This window comes from Plectropomus leopardus, chromosome 4 (genome assembly GCF_026936395.1).
Source record: "Plectropomus leopardus strain MGB_pleo_1.0 chromosome 4, ASM2693639v1, whole genome shotgun sequence".
In the NCBI taxonomy this organism is placed as follows: Eukaryota; Metazoa; Chordata; class Actinopteri; order Perciformes; family Serranidae; genus Plectropomus; species Plectropomus leopardus.
The window spans coordinates 13,524,383-13,547,644 of NC_142179.1; the positions used below are offsets into that span (position 1 = coordinate 13,524,383).

The window sequence follows — 23,262 nt, forward strand, 5'->3', positions numbered from 1 at the left end:
ATCTGTCTGTGTGCACCGTGTCAGTGCATATAAACATCAGATTGGTAATAACTCCAGTGGTTTTCTCCTATTTTTTGCCTTTTCTCTCTTTGTGAATTTGGTGCAATGTTTTGCTTTCACTCCCACATATGGAGGATGAACTCCTTCTCCATACATTGATTTTAAGATTAGATTCTTTTGTATTCTGTTTAACACAGGTGGTGGCTCTCCAGTGTTGCTGCAGCTACAAACCCTGCTTGCCAGAGCTGTCTGTCCAGGGTGATGCCCCAGGTTCTGGGTTGGTGGAGGAGGAACAGGTGGGTGTACGTAGCTGGCAGCTTCTAGATTTGTCAGATGTTTATTTAAAAAAAGCAGTTCAACAACACAGTGTGTCTTGATACAGTTTGAAAAATTGTAAATTGAAAAGATTGTTTCACCCTTTTCCCTGCTCAACCTTTTCTAACATGTTGCTGTAAATTTTTGTCTTTTTCAGTTTCAAAAGCAAAGCTAATTATTACGTACGCTTGCACAGTACACTCACTGTGTACTTACAGATCAAAATTACATTTCAGCGACCCACTGAGTTATTTATTGTAGACAGAACAGATTCATATGCATTGTTTTAAAACATGGACTTTTCTAGCATGTCACTGTGGGCCTTTTGTTTGAACACCAGCCAGCTGGAAAATGCTGTCATATTAACAGGAATGTTGATTGCTTTGTGTATAAAACTAATAAAGTAAAATGTCTTTCTAGCCTGGGAGTCCTCGTGGTGACAGCCAGAGGAGTAGGAGACACTGGCTGCAGAGTAACCAGCACTTACTGAGGATGTTTCTGAGCTACTGCAGCTTGCATGGCTCCCACGGTGGAGGACTGGCCTCTGTGCGCATGGAGCTCATATTGTTGCTTCAAGAGTCTCACCAGGTAATTAAAACTGGCACAGATGCACACTAAAGGCCACAGATAGACAGAGCGTGACAATTCAGTCTGTTTAGTCTGGCTCTGGAACAGCTGCCACTAGAATAATTGCACTAACTAATTTTTAGGTTGGTGGTGAAAATGATAAAGACAGTAAATCTATAAGCCACTTGATTGACAATTCTAGATAGTGGAATTGATACAAATGTTGGTGATCCAATGGATCTTGAGATTTATTTGCTGCCCTTGCTATCTGCTTTGATTTTGTGTTTCTTAACATATAGAGAACGTCGTATGATATATCCAACATCAACATTTTCAGCCTGACATGAGCCAGGTCCTTCAAAATAAAGCACCGGGGGTCATGCTTTGATTTATTTAATCATAAAAATACTTTTTAAAATGTTGAAAATTTTGTTATAAAAGTACTTCATTTAACTTCTTTTTAACCGCATTTTATTAAATTGTATTATAACAGCAGTGTATTCAACTTTATGATATGACAGTAGCTAATTTATTTAACTTCATCGTAACTGCAGGTCACTCAATAATTTCCTATTTTAGTTGATAGCATTAGTTTAAAGGACATTTATTGTTTTTATGTAGTTTATTTGATAGGGATAATGCGAATTAACATAGTACAACTTTTACCGATTACAAACAGGCTATACTAGTTTCAAATTCCTGTCCCTATATATCGTATATCATGGTATAGCCTTAAAATATTGCGATATTTTTTGAGAGCCATATCGCCCAGACTTACCTCAAAGCAAGCAACCTACACACTAAAAAGTCTTTTAATGTTTTATGCAGTGTTTTCCTTTGTGGGGATTTAGCTATTTCAATGCCAGGGCTCGCCTCCCCATGTGCAAATGTTCCACCAAAACAACACTATCCTGGGCGTAGAGCCACCCAAGACAATTATGGTTGTAAAGAAAAACAAACAACCCAGTGTTTTCTTTTTTCTTTTGGTTTAGTGTATAATCATGTCAGCCAGATCGTTCTCCAGTGATGGCACAGGGCGAGATAGTTCCAGCTATGGCATTTTTCATTTATCTTATGAACATTATTAACTGTTTTGTTGCACACAAACTGACAGTAATGTTAAAGAGTTTATGAATGACAGTGTTGTGTGCACTAGAAAGAACCACATGGACAATACATAGAAACTACACAGAAAACACAAACAGTGAGCTTGGTCATATTGCATATATTACAGTAAATATATCAATCTTGCATTTTAGGTCACAATAAACATGAAGTTATATAGATAACTTATAGATAAGATTAATTGTGATCTTATTCAGGGATAGCTGGAAAGGTAATTTGTGGTCCCACTTTTTAAAAAAACATTGTTTCATATTTGCAACCAGGACATTTTCATTACAGACAAGTTTGTAATAAAGGTGGCAAACTTTATCTGTAAGAGTTTCTGAAGAGACCTGCCAACATCAACTAAACATCATTTGTCTTAATTATTACTAATTACAGAAAAATAATGAAATCATTCACACGGATAAGAAGCGCTGCAGTATTATTTAACTTATCACATGTTCTCTATAAGAGGAACGATGCTGAGCAGAAAAGGGGCAAACTGCGAATGAAATCATGAAGCTATCTGACAGCTTGTCTTAATGCAACCAGATTCCCAAGACACACGCGCACTCTCACACACATACACACACATACTCAGACCCACTTTTTGTGTGGTGGCGATTGTCTGCACACCTCCAGCAATGTGCTGACATGTTGTGCTGAATCTCCAGGCTCCTGAGGGAGGTCCTGCCTGAGGCTTACTATTAGAAGGTTGAGTCAAATTTTAGGAGGTAAACAACTCAATGAGGCGGCATGGGAACAATGCTCTTGAATGTTAGCACAGTCGACGAGCGCTGGGAGTTCTGTCTACTCTCTTGCATTGATTTTGAAATAAAAGCAGTTTCTTTTTGTCCCAGCTCTGGTCCCATGATTGTCAAATTTCTCCATTGTTGTCGAGGAAATTTCTGTATTTTTTTTCCCTTTGTCTTAACTTCAATCAGTTTGTAGAGCTTCTGTTAGGGAGGTTAGTGACAACTGAATGTGATTCATCAAACGTGACAAACATAAGCCTGTGGAAGTCTTGCACACAGTCAGGGATCTAGAAAACAAACACAAAAACAGGCACCCCTTTGTTGCCTATCTCTTCTTTGTAGCTCTTTTAATGTCATTCATATGTATACTGGAAAACACAGCATGCACTCTGTAAGTATGGGATGACATACGAGTTATTATGGCTTAGGAATAGTCTCTTATTTCACAGATCAAAGCATCACCTCTTATTTCCCAGATCCCTTTTCTGAGCTGTCCCTTTTACCTCTTATTTTGTGAGTGTACTGTGGTGTCAGTACAACATGCAGTAAAGCATATGTTCCTTTGTAGATGTGATGAGTTAATGAGTGGGTTTTTTATCATCATAAAACACTTCACTTCATTTTTTTCCAAATTCGACTCTGTTTTCATATGTTTTTGTGTGTAAGTGCCTATGGAAACAATAATATTTTTAATTGGTCCAATAATATGCATAATATGCATAAGTGTGCAGACGGCAGCCACGAAACAGGCCTCAATTTTTCTACTCGGGGCATGTTAGCACTGTTTATTTATGTCCTTTAAAAGTTCATATTTTTGCTTGTTTGACAAGCAGTAGCTCCAAAATCACCCTCACCAAATCAACCAGACTGTACCTACTCTGGATTGGTTGAAATGAACATTTCTTTAACCCAGTCAGATACAAAAATATGCCAGCTCTACACATGCTTAAATAACTTTATTTTATTGGAATCTGGTGGGTTTAGCAAAAGCAATTTTGGAGCCATTTCTGCTTAAACATAAGGAATCTTACTCTTTAATAAAAAGGTCTGTCTCTATAGGGAAACATACATATATAATGTTGTTGGATACCTATAATAACAATCTGAGCCTGTCAATGGCAAAAACAAGCACTTTTAGTGAATGTAAATTCACCATAAAGTAGTTACATTGCAGCCTGATTTGTGGCTGTCACTCAATACTGGACCAGTTTCAAAAACTAGGTTCCCACTTGGACAAGTTTATTATACTTAATCAACATTGTCAAACATAATTTTAGTGCACCTGCACACATACTGAAATGACTGAACCCATCTTTCAATATGCTGCTATGATTTCTCTCCACAGGATGACTCCACCCAGTCAGCAGTGACACCATGTTGTCAGCCAGCATCAATCCCTCTGCTGATGGCTTGCACAGCCAACGTAAAAACAGTGGTGGCCAATCCCATCGTCTACCTGACTAACCTGGCTCATGACATCTTGCAGACCATTAATTCACTTGACTCTCCACCACATCCGGATGTGGTTAACAATGAGGTAGGGCAGTCTCTGGACTCATGTTTCTGTTTCTACTTCTCCTACTGTTGATTGCATAAATTTACATTTCGTATTGATAGTAGAGCTTTAAATTTGATCAAACTGACAGATGACAATGATGCTGAGACGTGTGCTATAACTCTGATTTTTCACATTTTACAAATTTTGAGTGTCTCTATCTTAGCAGAAGAAATGCATTATCTTACCTTATTGCAGATATATTGGTATCAATATACTATATCTGACAGCCATAACCAATAAGAAATTGCAGCATAAATATGTAAAATATATGTTTAATGTAGTTTAAAAACAATTACAATGTGAATTTTTCAACTGTAAAATATCCCATCCAGTACAATACTTTACAAATAAAGATATTTTGCTTTTAGAGATTCAAAAACAAAACTGCTTATTTAAAACAAAAATATCAGTTGATTTATCATTTTTAGAAATAATTAGAACTATTATTAGAACTAAAGTTTGTATTGTTTATCAATGCTAAACAAATGATTTGACATTTAAAGTTGTCTTTGTTCTTTTTGAGGTGTTTAATTTTGTTTGCACACATGCTTCCCAAACATTAATAAATAATAATAAATCCCTTGTATTATTTCAGATCTATGTGATGCACACATTGGCTGCCTCCCTGTCAGCTTGTATATATCAGTGTCTGTGTGATGGGCACACCCACAGGTAAGTGCCTCAAAAAGGAAATTTAAGATAAAGACACAATTCACAATCAGCAGGCAACCTGTCCTTTGGTGGTTGCTTTTTCATAAAAAAAAATGTTGTATATCTCACATACCCAGTGTTTGAAAAGATGCTTTTATCCAGCCTGCCTCAAAAAGGTTTGAGTTCATAGTGGGTATGTACATTGCAGCATCTCTCCGAGCAAGCTTCTTAAATTCTTTATATGACTTCAAGCGATGCTTAACTTTGATACAACTTATTCAATTTTCCACCACATTCACCTTGACACGTCTCCATTAACAGCACTAGCCGCCACTGGATTATTTATCTATCAAGAGTGATCCGACTTTGTTTTCCTACTCTTAGCATTAGCATTTGAAAGACAAAATGCTGGCAAAAAATAATGTTAATTTGCATCCTTCGCTTGTGTGTGTGTCAGAAGGTTTTTAGACTTATTGGAGCAGAATAATAAGCAATAAGGGGGAAGGGACATGACTACTGGTAACCAAGCAAGAGGGTAATGCTCACATACATCTCAAGTCAAACACTACAAATGTAACACCAAAGTGGAAAATGCTTTTCAGGATGGCTTTTGTGCATGCAAAACCATCTCAGCACATGCTTCAGGCTGTTTTTACACAACGCTATAGTGGTGTGGTGTAAGACATGGAAAGAGACAAACATGCAAACCAAAACTATGACAGTCACTTTTCTGTTTTGATCGTGTTGAGAATGATTTATGAACGCTGCAAGGCTGCCGTTTGTCATTCTTATTGTAAATACTTAATTAGATTTTGGTTTTGACAGATGGGAACAACATTGTTTATTTAAGATGCCTATGTACCATAACTCCCAGTCACTTTGACAACAACCCAGTAGGATTTAAAATTTTGACGGGTGAATGCGTGTGTGCGTGTGTGCGTGTGTGCGTGCATGCGTGCGTGCGTGCGTGTGCGTGTGTGTGTGTGTGTGTGTGTGTTTGGCTTACAGCTGTGCTGCTGTGTGAGTTCCTGTCACGGCTCTGCCAGATTGCTTGATTTTGTACAGAATCACTTTTAGTAACGCTTGACCAGACGGCAGTGCTGTGACCCCAGAGAGAGAATTGCTTGTATCAATTACATAATGTGTCAAAAAGGGAGCGTTTTCTTTAAGCTAAGAGAGAGCACATTCATTATTCTCTCAAAGCAAGATCTTTGTATTTCAAACCTCATGCAACTAAGCAATGTGATTAACTGAGTGCTTGGTTTTGTATCATCTTTATCCACCATATACTTTACTTACACACACACACACACACATACACACAGCCATCTATCACATACTGTTGGGAGTTGAACAGCCCAACTAAATTAGCAAGGCTATTTCTAATTTAACATCGTCTTTGTTATGGTAATTATGATATAAACTCTCCTAGTGTGTCGCTGCAGTGGTTTGATGAAGTTGTGCTTCTGTTTTCTTTCTCTTGAATGTGTGAGCGGGAGTGTAAGAGAGCGTGTGAATTTTTTAAAAGGTATTTCAGGATGTAGGTTGCGGGGGATGAGTGTTGCTGCCAAGTTGACAGTGTTTTGATACACGATTCTGCTCTTTTCTCTCTCTGTTATCATGTTGACTTCAGTTTAATCTAGTGAACTGTTCAGTAAACAACTCGTAGGTGCATCCATATGAAGGCTAAAAGTAGTAGTGGCTACTGTACTTCTACATAACAGATTAAATTTGTTGAGAGACAGTGACTGCCACTCCTTATGAATGATGTTCACTTTTCGATTCTGATTGATGTGGAATCAATTGGTTTTTTTTCCACAGAAGCTTAAAAGTGGACTTATGGGACGTTAAAAACTTAATAGACTCCCTGGTGGATTAAACATCCCATATTCTCTGTAATATTTCCTCTGCAACAATCCGAGTGTTTTTTTCTGTGCGTGCATTCAGAGTCACTTGATGTGAAATCTTTAGTACTGGCACTTCCTTCATCATAAAGCCTTTCTTCTCTATTACCAAACAGCATAGATATTAGCTAACCTGAGGTGGAGCCCATTTGTATTTCATGACTTGACAGAGCAGAGCTTGCCAGCGATGCGTCTTAACTTAGAAACATTTTCCCAGAATTCAAAGAAAAAGTTGAAACTTTTAAGGTAAAACCATAAGACATTATATATTTAGGGAACCTGATTTTTAAAGTTCCCCTCCAGACATGTTAAAAGGTTTTTCCACATAGGTAATAAAAAATAATAATAAATGAAAAGGGACTGAAAGCGTATCTACTTTTTCTCTCTCATTAAGAAATTCTCATGGATCTATATAGTAACTGGATACAGAGTTGGAGACTGGGCCTCGTTCATTACTATGAAAGTTGCTCAGTGGCGCATGAAGCCAAAAATTTTGACTTTCTGGGTGTAAAATCACTCTGGAATTGCCGCATCATTGGGCCCATGCACCGGCTACTTTCTGTTTATCCCTCCGCTAACTTAAATGGGTATCAAATGATTTAAGCTCTTCCGGACATTCGAAATGTTATCTGACCAAGTGGATGAAATGCAGATTGTGAAATGAGTCATTTTGCGGGAGTTGTGGCGCTCATAAATATTTAGCTACTGATTTACAGGCATTTCTTTCCCAGTCTAAATCTATGGGAAAATGTACTTCGCCCAATGGCATCATGTGGTGATCCTATAAGTTGTAGTTACACAGTTTGGCCACTATGTCAAATTTTCTTCAAAGTCCAGTGTGCTTCCTGCCCTCATACTGACCCTGTGCTTTTCTTGTCTTTTTTTTGTTTTTTGTCTCTCCCACAGCCACGTGAACCAGTTCACAGGAGTCGTGTATCAGAGTGTTTTGCTTTCTCAGAAGCAGCCTCTCAGAACTGTAAGCATGGACGAGTCAGTTCAGCCCAACACTTCCCCTGCCCAGTGGCCAGGTAAATCAACCAAACCACAAAAAGAAAAACAAAAAAAAATTATATTTTTCTTAGTCAACAAGCAAAAGACCCGAACCAGTAATGTGTTTGTCTGTGTCTCAGTACTTACAACCTTAAAAAGCCTCCTATCAACAGGTGTTTTAGCATTGTTCTACAAACAATAAACACAATACAGTAGTAATCTGATTCTTGTGCATAAATGTAAAATGCTAATGCTACTGTGATGTCCACATCAAAAAAATAAAAACTTAAACTATAACTTTCCGGAACTTAGGAAAACTTAGTTGTAACTTATAATAAATAAATTAATCAAATGAATTGATAATAATAATAACGATATAAAAACAATAATTAAATACTAACAATTAAACATATATTAAAAAATAAGCAATAGGTAGGTGATGATAAGGGCGTGATGAGAAATGAATAAAACTAAATCATGTGTGGAGGTGGGGAACTGGGGGGCCACCTAAATATTTTGGCCAGCTATTTCAAATATCAGTTTTGATAGTCTACACATTTTATATCCTTCTTCAAATGCTGCTGTCTTAGTCTCTTTTGTTCTTTCTCATTCCCTGCTGTCCTTCGTTCTCGTCCCTCTCTCCAGGTATCGCCTCCCTGATTCGCCTGTTGAGCTCAGCTGGCGAGGAGAGTCAGCCAGGCTTAGCTGTGCTGCTCTGTGAGATCCTGACTGCTGTCTTCCTCAGTCTGTTTGTTCACGGCATGGCCACTCACTCCAGCAATGAACTGTTTCGCATCGTGGCCCACCCACTCAACAGCAAGCTCTGGGTGACGGTGTTCGGGGGAGGCGTCCGGACCCCTGTCATCGAGAAACCCAACAGCCCTATAAGAACACCCCCACCAGGTGAGCGGGGTTTAGTTTGGCCAATGTAGTTTTCTTTCTGAGTTCTGTCGGATCTCAGTCTGCCGGAGTGGCTGTCTCTCTGTGGGGTTTTGCTTTTGGAGGTGACCCAGAAGCTAAATCAAATCAGCACTGCTAAATTAATTGGGTCCCAGTCGGTAGGTCATAGTGAAATCCATCAATGTGTTAGTGTGGGAGCTGTTTCCCTCACACTCTGTCTGTGCTTCTCTTTCATGGTTGGCAGAAGAAACCTAATATAATGCAACTTTAACTTTCAAACTACGGTTTCTTTTCTGTGTTTACAAAAATACTGCAATGTTTAATGCAGATATAAGTGAGTACATTTACATGCACAAAATATTTCTGTTTTCCCCTTACTCCAAAAAATGCAATATTCCTACTAAGCTGTTTACATGTCTAATTAAAATAAATATTCTACTAACACAAACTTTTACATGCAGCCGTGCGTACTTTGATTAATGTGCCCTAATATGTCATTTGTCATGTTAAAGTATGGAGAAGTAGATCAGCTGCAGCAGCTTGTCATTTTGCTTCTTTGCATCAAAGTTGTTTTTTTTCAGTTTCCCAACGGTGGTGACTTGTTGGACTCTCTCTTTCCTTTCTTCGCCTTCTTGAAAAGTTTGGTGCTGTGAAATTTGCACATATCTCATAACCTGTCAATATCCAAGTCTTTCATAAAGTTTAAAGTAAAAGTAAAGAAGGTGTGTTTGTTGTGTGTACAGTGTAGGCCTATCCATGTCAATGCACAGCACTGACCGTAAACAGACAAAAGGCTGTGTGTCCGACTGCATTAGAAAAACAGACAGATATTCCGAATTGGCTGTACATGTGCCCAAATAATTCTCCTAAAACCTAAATAATACTAGCATATCCCACGTGTCTTAATCGGAACATGCTAAAATTTATAATATGTAAATAAAATATGCCGTTAAATAAATAACGGTAAATGTCACAAAATAAAAAATATTTTCTCTTTACAACATACAAATGTAGGAAGATAGCAATTACTCACTCATCTTTTAAGCATTTACGTCTTCAGTAAACCCTGGTGTTTAACAAACGCGCTTTTTCTCTCGACACCCCAGCCTCACCAAGTGGCTCAGACAGGAAGTCCAGACGATTCAGGCTTCTGTCATCACGCAGTGGTTCCAAGGACGAGTCTGGGATAGAGCGGGAGTGCCCGTCCAGTCCAAAGCCTTGCCCTGTAGTGGAACAAGAAGCTACCTCCATCTTTAAAGAACGATTTGTCCCTCCAGAGCTCAGCATTTGGGATTACTTTATCACAAAGGTAGTGCAGAATACTTTTAACATCCCTCAAAAAATCAGTAATTAACAGAAACCTAATGCATTCACTTAAGAATAACATTTCAGCTCTTTTTTCTGAATTAACAAAATTGTTATCTCAGTATCGTGACAAAAGTTTCATGGAAAAAAAATTCTGCTCTTGTTTTTCAGAATTAATGACATAATAATATTGTTAATTCGGAAAAAGAAACAGAATCTTTTCATCATGAAAACTTTTCTCATAATTCTAAAATAAAAAATGTCCTTAAGTCAGATTTTGAAAAAGTGGAAACTTTTTTCTAAGTAAATACATCTCGCTTCTGCAGGGTTTTTCTACCAGCATAATTGTATTTTGTTATGATTATGGTATTAGTTAATATCTCATGAATATAAACTGGCAATTCATAACCATCTAACTATGTTAAATCTGCTATAATATTCAACATGTACTAAAGCTGACAGGTAGTCAATTTAAGCAACATATAAGAGTTTATTTTTTGCTTTGGTGTTTTTGTTGAGCTAATCAATATGTTGTTGTGTCTTTTAGCCTTCGCTGCCACCGTCAGAAAACAGAATTGAATACGACTCAGAGGAGAGCCAGGGCAGTCAAGATGAAGAGGAAGATGACAATGAATTTGAAGACGTGTTTGACCCCAGCTCTCCGCAAAGAGAGCATTCGAACCACAATTCATACAGGTGACGACACAGCACTAAGTGGATATTACTGCAGGGTGACTCATCTTCACCTCAATTCAGGCTGCCTTGAGTAAACGTGCTAATGTTTACAGCTGTATGTGTCTTTCTATTGACTTTGCTTTAGTCAGTGCTTTGAAATTTTGCTCCACGTCAAACTGAACACACCTTTATGCTCCTAGTTTCTTTGAAGGTAGCTTTGGACCCATTCAGAGTATTTCTGTTCAGAATTGCAATTTGATTTGTTATGCTCTTTTTTCCTCCCAGTTGGTGTTTGATGCGTCTTGCAATGGTTCAGCTGGTGTTGGTCAACCTTAAGTCCTTTTACCCAATGGCAGGATATGATCTATTAGGTAAACACAACAATTCACCACACGCAATGTTCTGCACTGATGTCTGGGGTGTACGTAAGTGCCGCCCCATTTCTCACTGCCTGTCTTGGCTAATCTTGTTTCCTTCTTTTTTCTACTGAACACAGATCTGCCTGTGGGCTCTCCGCTGTGTCACGCTGTGCTGAAGACGCTGCAGCGCTGGGAGCAGGTACTGCAGAAAAGGTTGGAGATCTTCGGGGGGCCCCCCTCCAAGTACATCGCTACCCCCCTCCAGGATGAAATAACCGCACCCGGGCCTGCCCTGCTCAGACACAAGGCCTTGTTTGAACCATCCAACACCCCGTTCAGGTACCACCATGAGCTAAGGATCAGTAACACAAGTCTAAAAAATGTATGAGTAGATTAAAATTTTCTTCAGTTTAGATTGAATTTGAATTAAATTAGTCACCATTAGTGTGTTATTTGGTGTATATGTCTATATTCACTCAGGAAAGCTCGTGTTTTTGCACAGAGAAAGTCAAGTCACTTTTATTTATATAGACCAATATCACAGATCACAAATGGCCCCAAGGGGCTCTACATCCTGTACAGCAAACTAACCCCTCTGCCCATGGACCCTCACAGCAGATACAGACCCCTCCCAACCTCCAAAAAACACTTTTGAATGTGGAAAAAAAAAGTCTTTTAGACAATTCATTTGACAAAACAATTTGTAGAGTGTAAACATATATGAAAAAGGTGGATCTAGAAGAATGTCAAGAAGTCTCTAAGTGTCCACAAACAGCTAAAACAAGAGCGACTCGACCTTCTCTCCACCATGTAACCTGGTAAGAGCATAGGCCACACACATGCACCAAAAGCAGGACTGAAGCACATAATTCACATAGAAAGGAGAAGAAATTGAAACAAGTTAAGCAATTATTCTGAATTTTCTTGGTTTCCCCTTCAAGCCTACAAATATATACTTCAGCTTTTAAAATTCATGAATTACTGATGTGGTTCAATCCATTGCATTAGCCTTCAGCACCAGATATATCTGTACAGCACATCTATACCAATAAAATGTATTTAGTAATTGTTCCTCGAGATCTCCACAGATTCAGAGGTTTATCCCTCAGCTGATTTGATCCTTATTGATTTCCACATGACCCGGGCAGTATGTACTGTGGGAATTTTCTGTCCGAGGAGGACTGTACTGTGCATGTTATGCATTTTTGCCTTGAAAGACTACCTCACCCCCAAAAGATCATTTGTATTTCAATAACTCACCTCGTGTTACATTAACTTTGTAAAGAGAACTTTGTTTTTTTTGTATTCTCATAGTCAGAGTACATTAACAAAAACAGCAATTTTACCTTGCTGAACACAGGGGCTGCAGGGAAACCGCTGTCTTGATCAGCTGATCATTTGTGTTATTGTATGACTTAAGTGAATCTGGTCTAACCATTTAAAAAAATCAAAATCACACAATGACATAAATAACCAAACTGACTTAGGCAGCAATAGGCCAGTAGATCTTGTGTTTAATGAAGTAAAATTACTTTTTGTCAATGGAGTCTGGCTTTTAATTAAGTTCCCTGTCAGAACTGTCTGTTCTGAGCATCCAACAGGATAATGAGACTTGGTTTGTTCTGCTCAAGTTGGGTGAGAGTTTATAAACTGATGTTTCATACAGATTAGCTTTTGTTAAGCGTGGACCCCTATGACTTAAAGTCATTCAAAATTTTCTTTAGTTTTGGATTATTTGTTGGCTGGAGGCATGCAAAGAAAAGTAAAGCTTTATTCATAAATTTATTGTAACACAAGGTGTATAATTGATGTACAAATGGTCATTTGGGGGTTGATGTATTCCTTTAAGCACCAGTTTTCAGATCAGCACCAATGGCACAAATCCGAAAAGATATCTTCCAACGCATTGTGTTATGCTTCAGTGAACTGATGCAGTTGATTTAATGAGTATTAGTGTTAATATGCAGGAGGTGTTCTATTATTTTCAGGACGAGCCACCATTCAGCGCTGCCTGTGAAGCGCCTGTGGCAGTTTCTGGTCAAGCAGGAAGAAGTGCAGGAGACTTTCATTAGGAACATCTTTACTAAGAAACGGGACCCGAATGAGGTACGCTACATTTATACCATGCCAACCCACTGCATGAACTGCCTCCATGTTGCACAGCTAGCACACTGCATTAATTGTCACTGAATAACACATTAACTATTTTGCAAGGATAAAAATCCAAGTGTCTCTTTTTAGCTCCAGGCACACTGCATCATTATTGCTTGTACATCCTTGTTGTGCTTTTTTTGTTCTGCATGCCAACCACATGTATTATTACCGCCTCCAGTTGCACGTTGATGCTTTATTCCAATAATTACACCCTGTTTGATTAACAATAATTAAGTTTCTTTGTTTGATTGCATGGATCATCACTGGTTGTTGTTATATGTTGTGTGTGTTTTGTGCGTGTGTGTGTGACCACCCTTTGCTGCTTCCCAAATCATTAAAGTCGGGTGAGGACCAGCCTGACAATATGAAATGTTCAGGGATGGAGGAGACAGGAAACAATCAGGTACCGCTGCTTCAGATCAATTGTGATTTTGACTTGGGGCGGGATGGGCTAGGTACCAAATCTCAGTACCAACTGAATATATTTGTGACACTAAGTACTGAAAACTCCCAAGACCCAAAATAAGCACAAGGTCATTTTGCAAATCTGTTCTATTAATAAAGGGTAACTTCAATATTTTACAACCTAGACTTTATTTCCCTTTTTTTTTCAGTGACTGCTATGAACATCATTTTTTAAAAATTGGTCCAGTATTGAGCAAGAAGTCTGCAGCCAACACAGGTGAAACAGGCTGTTAAATAATCCCTGCAGGCATTGTTAATGTATTATCACTAAAAGTGCTTGCTTTTGCCACTGACAGGCTCAAATTATTATTATAAAAGTCTGAAAACTTCTGGAAAGGATCCACACAATTTTTAAAACATTTTTTCATTAAAAATTAAGATCTTTTGAATACACCAGACTGCATTTAAATGAACAGCAGTTTAAGTGTGCACAGTGCCGGCATATTTCCACATCTAACTGCGTGAATTCAGGGTTTATTTCAACCAAAGCAGAGCTGGTGCTTGTGAAACAATGAAAAAAAACGAACAAATAATGATTTTTGTGAGTTCCATTTTGTTTCTGTGGACTTTTAATGAAGTATGTTTTAGTATGATAAAATTACTGGTGGCTTGGTTGATAGCAATTTGGGGGTTTTCTGGTTTAAAAAAAGTATCTTAATCTTAAACAAAAATATCTGTCTCTGTAGGGATCCTTTAAATGATTATGTCAGACATTTACAATAAAAACTTAGCCGGTCAGTTGCAAAAGCAGTTTTGTTGGATGTAAATTTACAGTGAACCATCGGCCACAGGAATTATATTGCAGCCTGATATTAAACTGCTGGCTGATGAACTCCTGCTCAATATTGACCCATTTTAAAAAAATGTTGTCTCCAGTAGTCACCTTAATGCAAAAACATGATAAAATAGTGTCCAGGTTGAGAAAATAAAGTTACCCTTGAAGATACTGGCACTGATATTTGGAGGAAAAAAAATATCAACTAGCTACTTAGCCCTAGAGGTGGGACAGACATTTTTGTGGTAGAGTCCTGGGGATTATAATACTGAAAATATAATGTTTTATTTAAAAAAAAAAAAAAAAATCATGTAATTTGCTTATTTTTGGAGTATATCATTAAAAACAGACTGCAGAAAATACTGTGAGATTATTTCGGTCATGAGTGACAAAAGGAAAAATAAAAACCTGCATGACTGCTTACACCATTTAGCATCACTAGAGCATCACTATACAAGTGGTGTCAGTATCACACCAAAATTAAGTTTGGTTCAATGTGGAAGCTAAAACTCTAATTGAAATTTAAAGATGATTAGTTATGCATCCCTGCTCTACTGTAAACAAAAATGTGTGATATTTTTATTATTAACAGCAGTATTTCTGATTTGTCAAGACCCATGAGTGTGCTGTATTGTACTCTGCAGATATTGTGAAATTTTGAAACATTTTTTTCATCACCATACTGTTGTGTGGGCGTAACAACTGCACCATTGATTAAATATGAGAACATGCACATGATGTGCCTTGTTTTTGCCTCCTACAGTAGAATAGATGATGTGGCCTGCCACATCTAATCTAAGAGATACAAAAAGTGTGATCCTGACAGAATTACAGTACATATGTTTTCTGGGCTTTGAACTCTGAATGTTCCTGTCAGTGTTTTGTTATTAATCTTACATTTATCTGTCTAAATATTCATGTGAATGTGTACCATGATTCTCAAGTTGCACTGTACATTGATGCTTCATAGGGGTTTCTAATCTTCTGGCGCTCGCTGTGCAAGCTGCTACGTTGTAGCTACTCCATTTGGCTCACTGTTAATTAGCCCGGTCTCTCAGAGGACAAGCTATGAAGCTGAATAGCTTCTGATTAATGGGCCCAACACTGTCGCAGTGAATCTGCGCCCCACAGGGATTATGCGCTCCGCGAAAATGGCAAACCACCACATTTAGATTTCTGCAAGTCAAGTTTTACTTTATTCTTTCTGACAGAAAAAGACGTGGTCTTTTCCCCTTGAATAAATGCTTGAAAGACTTTAATTCAATCTCATGCTCAAAGGATGCCCGCCTCATTTTGAGTAACATCAAAATGGTATATCTCCATACAATATGCATAGATGCAGTATAGCCTGCTTTGCTGCTGCATATATCCCGAAGGACCTCTATGCTACAGTGTGTTTTTGTGCTCATCGCTCAAGGGTTGTTGCGCTGATGCTATCTAATGGCACTAACCCAATTATGTGGTCAAGAGGGTGGTCTGATGCACCTCTTCTAACTTCTAAAGACAAGGCAAACAGTGCAGATATTACACAGTGTAGAAAACAAAGAGTGGGCTCCGCTTGAGCTTTAGCTCCTTTGTAACATTCGCTCTGTTTTCTTCTACAGCAAATCATTTGACACCTCATTTATCAGTCCCTCTCATGGATCTTGTCAGATCATTGGTTCTGTAGCATGAAGGGAAATGTACTGTATCTGAAGTTATGGCTGTTATTTGTCTACAGGAATTGTTTACCAACTATAATGATTGAATCTCCATGGTGGTGATTTGTGTGTATGTGTGTTCGTTCCTTTGTGCAGACTGAGTCAGATTTGGGCTCTCCCGGAGGAAAAGCACGCATCATCCACAAGGAATCAGACATCATCACAGCCTTTGCCATCAACAAGGTACGACTCTGAAACACAGTTGTCACAGAACAATGCAATATACTGTGAGAAAAGCGAAGTGTGTTTTCAACTAATGACTTCATTTGTTTGTCAGTCTGTGTCACCAGTGCTGGTCTTTGCATTTAAACCTCAAAACATCCACCTCCAGGATAATGCATATAATCAATTTTTTCAGTAATGTTATAATTAGTCGGTATTAGGAAGGGTTACACATTTATGGCTTTTTTTCACTTGCCCAGTCAAGTGGGTCAGGAATCTACTTGGTTAAGTGATTTTTTACTTGCCACTATGCAAATTGTTTTATTCATCAGTGGTTATCAAATAACAACAAAGACTGAAGTAAATTGTCATGAAAAATGACCTTGTTTTATCCGCCCTGCAACAAATTGCATAATGCATAGTTTCGCCCACATAACTCTTAATGCTACCCAACTAAACTCCTTTTCCCTGGATAATGGAAGTGCGCACTTGTGCTTTGTTTCTACCCCGCCCCCTCCTACAAACATTTTTTACCCTACCTGCTCTGCACCAAATAGCTGAAAGATAAAGTAAGCAACTCACTTTGAACACAGTGGAGCATATAGCAGTTCAAGAGCCAGATATTTTCCTCAGAATTTGGTGCAAAACAAAAACACAGCTAAAAGGAGAATGAATATTGGACAAGCCAGAGACACAGTATAAATATTAATATTTCTTGATGTGTAAATAGGCAGTGTTTGTAATTTCAATTTCATAAGGTGATAATGTGTCAGTGTTGCGTATCCTCACGTGGCAAAACAAAATCAGTTAATGCTGATTTAAGTAGTTCAAGCCCAGCAGTGCATGGAAACAATGCTTTGTAGTATGGTAAAACAGATGTGCCATGAGCCAAATAAAAGAAAAATCTGGAGTCTGATTTTGAAGTTTTAGGCCATGGCTGATTCAAACGGAATTTTTATGAACAGGAATTCACTTTGACCAGCAGATTCAGAAGCACACAAGTCAAAACAAATATCAAATCCTTTTGGCCAATGGCACAGCTCCTACACCATATCCTCACCCCTTTGATGTTGATGAGCCCACGCGTTCTTTGCTTGATATAGGAAGAGGTTCACACTGTGGAATGTAGCTACTTATTTAAAGGGAAGCTGTGGTGCTGGCGATCAAAGGAAGGTGCACCTCAGGTCATCATTAAAAGCAGAAAGTTGGATGGTTTTGTGACCACAGGCAGAACAGAGTTTGAAAAAACTTTGTCTCACTCTTGTGGACCTTTAACTTGAGCCTCACCTTTGTCCTCTCCGTCACCCAACTTTCCCCACTTCCTATCTCTCTCTGTCTCGCAGGCAAATCGTAATTGTTTAGTTATGGCCTCCACACATGACATTCAGGAGCTGGATGTGTCATCCATCTTGGCCACACAGATCTTGACATGGATCGATGATGATGACGCTGAAGCCAAAGGGTAAGAGAGAAATCGGTGTGTGTTTGCGTGTGCACACTGTACTTGTGGGAGTTCATCCAGAGTAACACCAACTCACTTTTTGCCCTCATACAGAGCTAATCGCGTGTGGGTGTGGGCCAGTGTGATTGGTTCAGTAATGACTGTGTAGGCAGTGTGGATGCATCTGCAGTGTGTTTCTATGTTTGGATGTGCAGCATGATCTACATGTATGTCAGTGTGTGGTGTTAACATTGTCCTGTTTTCTTATTGTTTCTCTAAAAATGCAGACACTGATAACAAAAACAGTTTTCTTAACAAAACAATGCTTACTATTTTCCTCCTCTATCTATTCTAGTCTAACACTGCATTCTAAAATCTTCAAGTATTTCACGCTCTGCACGTCTCAGATCTATTTCTGAACTCAGTGCATAGAGATTAAATTGATATGTATCTTTTGTTATCTCTGTCTTTTTTTAAGGTATTATTCCCTTCAAGATTCCACTATATACGTAATTCTAACTGCATTCCTGCACAAACCTAAGCCCTCATTTTTAAAACTGGATCATTGTACATATTTAAAAAAAATATTTTTTTACTATATATATTTTTCTTGACAGTTTTGCAGTACTTGCTTTTATCTTTTATTTTTTCTTACTATGCTTATTGTTATGTAATCTCCATATTCGATTGTTTTTACTGTAATTTTGTAATGTTGGTCTGTTCTTTACACACAATATCTATTGCACATCTGTCTGTCCTGGGAGAGTGATCCCTCCTCAGTTACTCTATATGAGATTTCTTTCATCTTTATTCACACTGAAGGGATTTTTGGGGGGAGCTTTTCCTTGTCTGCTGTGAGGGTCAAAGGACAGATGATGTCATATGTTGTAAAGCCCTCTTAGGCAAGTTATGAGTTGTGATTTTTAGTTACATAAATAAAATCAAGTTGAACTGATGTGAATAAAAAGATAACTGCACATGCCGAATTTGTGAAACTGTGATAAGATTTTGGTGTTGGAAGTGTTTGTGTTTTTGTTTGTAGTCCGAGTCGTATTGATCATTCACTTCAGAGTGGCAGGTAAACAGTCCATGTGGAGAGGGAGAATACATGGACACAAATGCATTCTTAGCTTTTATTACATATTTCTAAAATCGGCTGCATTCCTACACAGATATCTCTTAATAGTGAGTAGCCAAAATGACTGGAAGAGGAAGTCTTGGCTTGGGTACCTGCTTGTTACACCAGATCTCCTGAAATACTGGCCAGTTCAGAGATTAATTTTCATGCAGAAAACACCAAAGCAAATTCCTTGTATGAATTAAACTGTTTCTTATCATTACTCTGTGTTTGCAGTGTTGCTGGTGATGACTTCCTGGTTGTGCACACACGTGATGACTTTGCTGCACTCCACGGCACCACCCCATATACTCACAGTAGCCCCGGCACGCCCATCAACATGCCATGGCTGGGAGGAGTGCAGACAGGACGGGGTGCAGCTGTGGTGAGATCTAAACCTGGAGTTGTATGTGATTATATTATCTGAGCCATTTGCTTGTCCCTCCTTACTTCTTCTGTTTTAGTGGGTTTTTTGGTTTTGGTTCTTTCCTTTTCTTTTTTCTTTTGTGTGGTTTTTCATCTTTGTCTTGGATTTTGCATGTTTTTCACCATTAACTGCTTACCTTAGGTGGCTGACAACTACTTTCTAAAGCCAAATAACTTTGCATCCATAATATGCTGGTCCACACCCACCACACAGTCAATCCAACACAGTGGGAGCAGGGGCCAGAAGGATAGAGGTGATGAGGGGCATCTAGTCAGTAACAGAAAATTAATAAGCAATTATTTGATGAAGACCTAAAAAGAAAACTTTTTTTCAAGCAAAAAGACCAAATTCTCCCTAACTTAAGCTTCCTAATTGTATTTATTTGCTTCCTCTATTTGTCTTGATAAGACGATAAAAGAGCTACACCACGGCTGCATAACTTTAACTTTGCCACCAGAACAAGGCTGTAAAGCCGTGTTGGGCGTGATAAAGATCTTTAGTCCTCATTAGCCACTTGTTAGCAACCATCTTTTTGTTTTGTTTGGGAGTTTCTTGCATTAAAAAAGATTGTAGTTTAAGATTTTGGAGCATCTTTAAATGCAAAACAGTCACTTTTGGATATGCACTACCACAAGGTGATAAAATGACATGAAGAGAAGCTGGTTAGCTGTTCATTGGCTTACCTAAGTGGTATATCTTAGTAAATCGTAGTCTTGAAGTTTAGACATAAATCTGAAAACTACAGTATGTTGTTATCATTCATGATCAGCAGCAGTGTAAACACTGCTTATAGTTCATCTAAACCATCTAAAAGATCAGCAGTGAATACAGTAAAGATTGCCAGATAGGTTTGATCTATTCTTCTCTTCTTTTCTGGAATTAATTGATGCTGTCTGTTACACCGGAGCTGCCCCTCTTTGTACTCAAAGCAAAATCCTCAAAGTAGTTTAAATTACTTTAATTAATAATTCATTTTTTCGTCTCACTTTGCCAAAAGCACCATGGCTGTTAACATTAGCTTCCCTCATTGATTTACAAAGGAACAAAGATGTTGCTGACTACTACAGCTTGAGATACACCAAACCGCTATCATTTTATGCTTTTTTTAATGGAGAAGTCTGTAAAAGCTTTTTTACTGAGCAGAGAAACTTGGCGTTAGCAGTGGGGAGGGAGACTGATTTTATTCTGGTGGTAGCAGTGTCTCTGTATCGAGTCACTTGTGAGTCATGTTTTGTTGATATTAACCAGCTCACTCGTTGCTCTTGATATGCAGACTGGACAGTAAGAGCCACTCTGCATCGTAATTATTTTACCAACCAGTCAGGCAGTGTGCTCAAGGTTGGAGCAGAATACATTTAAAGACAATAATAAATAAAGTCCTTGGCAAACATTGCTGGTAACGTGTGCCTCTCTCGGCCACCCGTCATAATACTGGACAGGATATAGTAACTGAGCTGCAGTATATTACGAAAATTTATGCTGCATGCTGATACAACAACCTTCCATTTATGCTGTAATTTTAATGCAGCATTAAATATGTGCTTTGGCATTATGATTAAGATTTGCATTTTCCTGACCTTTAGGGATTTTAACTTCAGATGAGCTCCTCTCAGACGTGCACCTCATTACATAAATGTTGTGGCACTTTTAACATTTACATTAAAGTTAATGGGAGTCCATTAGTAACAAGCCATTAGTTTAACACATAGAGGAAGCTAGCGATGAATGTATTCTGTGTGTGAAAAGGCTTTAGAATAGTGTAACACAGTTTAACTTTGTACTGCTACACAGAGTAATACCTGTCCCTACAAGTGTAGTTTAAAACATGCCCTTTCAGAACGGGTTGATTGCTTGGCCTGCGGTGTTGCTGCTTGCAGTTTTCATTCAGTTTTCAATTAAATTCAGTTTTAATCATAAAGCCCATTATCACAAATCACAATTTGCCTCAGAGGGCTTTACTCCTTAACTCCTGTGGTGTAAAGAAGAATTCGGTTGTAACATTATGAAGCCCCGCAACCACCACTCCACAAAGCCACAGAGAGACGTCTACTTGTTTATTCCAAGTTTATTAATATGCAATGTGTCATTTGTCCAAATCACACCAAATTCAGCACGACAAATCCTGGGGTCCCCAGAAATACACAAGCCAAGTGTGAGGTAGATCAGACAAACGGTTCTCGAGATATTGTAAAGACACAGACAGAGACTCCTTGCTCTGTAGTTAGATTTACCATGATAAAGTTCTGATTCGTTTTCTACAAATGTTGGCATAGTAAACACCTCCTCCTCTTCATCTTCACCTCTTTCTCTCCCAGATGATAAAGAGAAATATCAACAATGTGAGAAGGATGACCTCCCATCCCACACTGCCTTACTGTAAGTAACTCTGATATGTCTGTCAGTAGATTAGAAAAAGGAGATATTCAGACATCATATTTCTCGCGTTAAAAAAAGAGCCTTCAGGGGACGATTACATTCCCAAAAAAAGTTTCACATATAGATATTTAGCAAGTGGCAAAGTTTTGTATTTTTTTCTTATTGTCCCAGTGCTGCTGTTGATTTAGAAAAGGCTGAGTGAGCCCTACTTGTTACAACATTGTATTTTCCAGTCAAACTGCAGGATGGGGATTCAGTTGTGAGGTGTTTGGGCGGAATAATTCCCACTAGGTCGTAAGAACGTCTGTTGAATTGTGTGTGTGTGTGTGTGTGTGTGTGTGTGTGTGTGTGTAATAAACCATTCACCTCATCAATTATAAAAAAGATGATTTTAGGAACAAAGATGCCAAAACCTCATGTTGAGACCAGAATGTGCATCACAAATGAGCTGATGGCGCATTTTATTTTATGTTTTTTTAAATGTTTTTCAGACTTGACAGGAGCTCAGGACGGGAGCGTCAGGATGTTCGAGTGGGGTCACTCCCAGCAGATCATCTGCTTCAGAAGTCCAGGCAACTCCAGAGTCACCAGGATACGATTCAACCACCAGGGGAACAAGGTTACAAAATCAGTCACTTATATTGAGTATATCGAACACTTAACCGTCAATCTATTCTTATTTTTGGAACATAACTGCATTGTGATATCTGTCAGATCCAACAACATTTTCACACTTTGCCATTCAGGCACGATCCACAGTGGGGAGTTTGGCTTCAGCACATTTTGTTCTTTAGCTGAGTGATTCAACTGCTCTGAACTCAGGCACTCGCCTCAAGCTAATAACTCTCTCAGATGGTGCCTCTCCTGTGCCAGTACCATCTTATCTGCCTGTTCTGGCCAAAAGAGTGAAATATGCTTCAGAAAAAAATAAAAATAATTGGAAAGAGAGGACAAGCAGAGCGCTTGATGTTAGTTATGTAAGTGGTGCTTGAACTTATGAGGCCGTTGACGTGTTTTGGAGGATAATTTGAGAACAGTCCAAGTCACCAGAAGGGAGAGAAGGTTCTCAATGGGAGCATAAACACAGGAGAACAGTATGTTTTTGTCTGTCTGATGTAAAATAAGTACTTAATTTCATCTCAGCAAAGTCTGGTATGTGCTCACTGAATGTTTTGTGCAGTTCGGTATCGTCGATGCTGATGGAGGTTTGAGTCTCTGGCAGACCAACACAAGTGGAAACGCACCCAAGCCATACCTGGTAAGAAACTCACTGAGCCGATCAATGAGCTGCCTTTTCTTTCTCCAGCATGTTTGTTTTTAGTTTTGTCTGTCTAGACGTTCTCAGTGTCCTCGTGCTCTCTCCCTGTCATTCTCATTTTTGTTTACTCCTCTGCTGCTTCTCTATTACTGTCACTTTTACTAACCGACTCCTTTGTTTCTCTCTGCCAGACGTTGCAGTGCCACAACAAGACAGCTCACGACTTCGTCTTTGTGGGCTCCTCCTCCCTCATTGCCACTGCAGGTCTTTCAACAGACAACAGGTATGAGAGCTGGAAGGA

The 23,262-nt window shown here is 38.6% G+C and overlaps 1 protein-coding gene across 2 annotated transcripts in view; it reads left to right on the forward strand.

Annotated features, from left to right (window-relative positions):
• Positions 1–23,262, forward strand: part of dmxl1 (Dmx like 1) — a 74,031-nt gene that overhangs the window by 41,098 nt on the left and 9,671 nt on the right. Inside the window, exons 30-48 of one of the 2 annotated variants that reach the window (XM_042487891.2) lie at positions 198–296; positions 736–903; positions 4,090–4,281; positions 4,898–4,974; positions 7,764–7,885; positions 8,493–8,750; positions 9,854–10,056; positions 10,600–10,748; positions 11,013–11,098; positions 11,224–11,425; positions 13,075–13,192; positions 13,581–13,643; positions 16,277–16,363; positions 17,686–17,804; positions 19,138–19,285; positions 21,643–21,703; positions 22,195–22,322; positions 22,884–22,961; positions 23,153–23,244. In XM_042487891.2, the coding sequence (XP_042343825.2) occupies positions 198–296; positions 736–903; positions 4,090–4,281; positions 4,898–4,974; positions 7,764–7,885; positions 8,493–8,750; positions 9,854–10,056; positions 10,600–10,748; positions 11,013–11,098; positions 11,224–11,425; positions 13,075–13,192; positions 13,581–13,643; positions 16,277–16,363; positions 17,686–17,804; positions 19,138–19,285; positions 21,643–21,703; positions 22,195–22,322; positions 22,884–22,961; positions 23,153–23,244 (2,450 nt within the window). The remainder of the gene's footprint in view (positions 1–197; positions 297–735; positions 904–4,089; positions 4,282–4,897; positions 4,975–7,763; positions 7,886–8,492; positions 8,751–9,853; positions 10,057–10,599; positions 10,749–11,012; positions 11,099–11,223; positions 11,426–13,074; positions 13,193–13,580; positions 13,644–16,276; positions 16,364–17,685; positions 17,805–19,137; positions 19,286–21,642; positions 21,704–22,194; positions 22,323–22,883; positions 22,962–23,152; positions 23,245–23,262) is intronic. The other variant, XM_042487893.2, reaches the window with a different exon arrangement.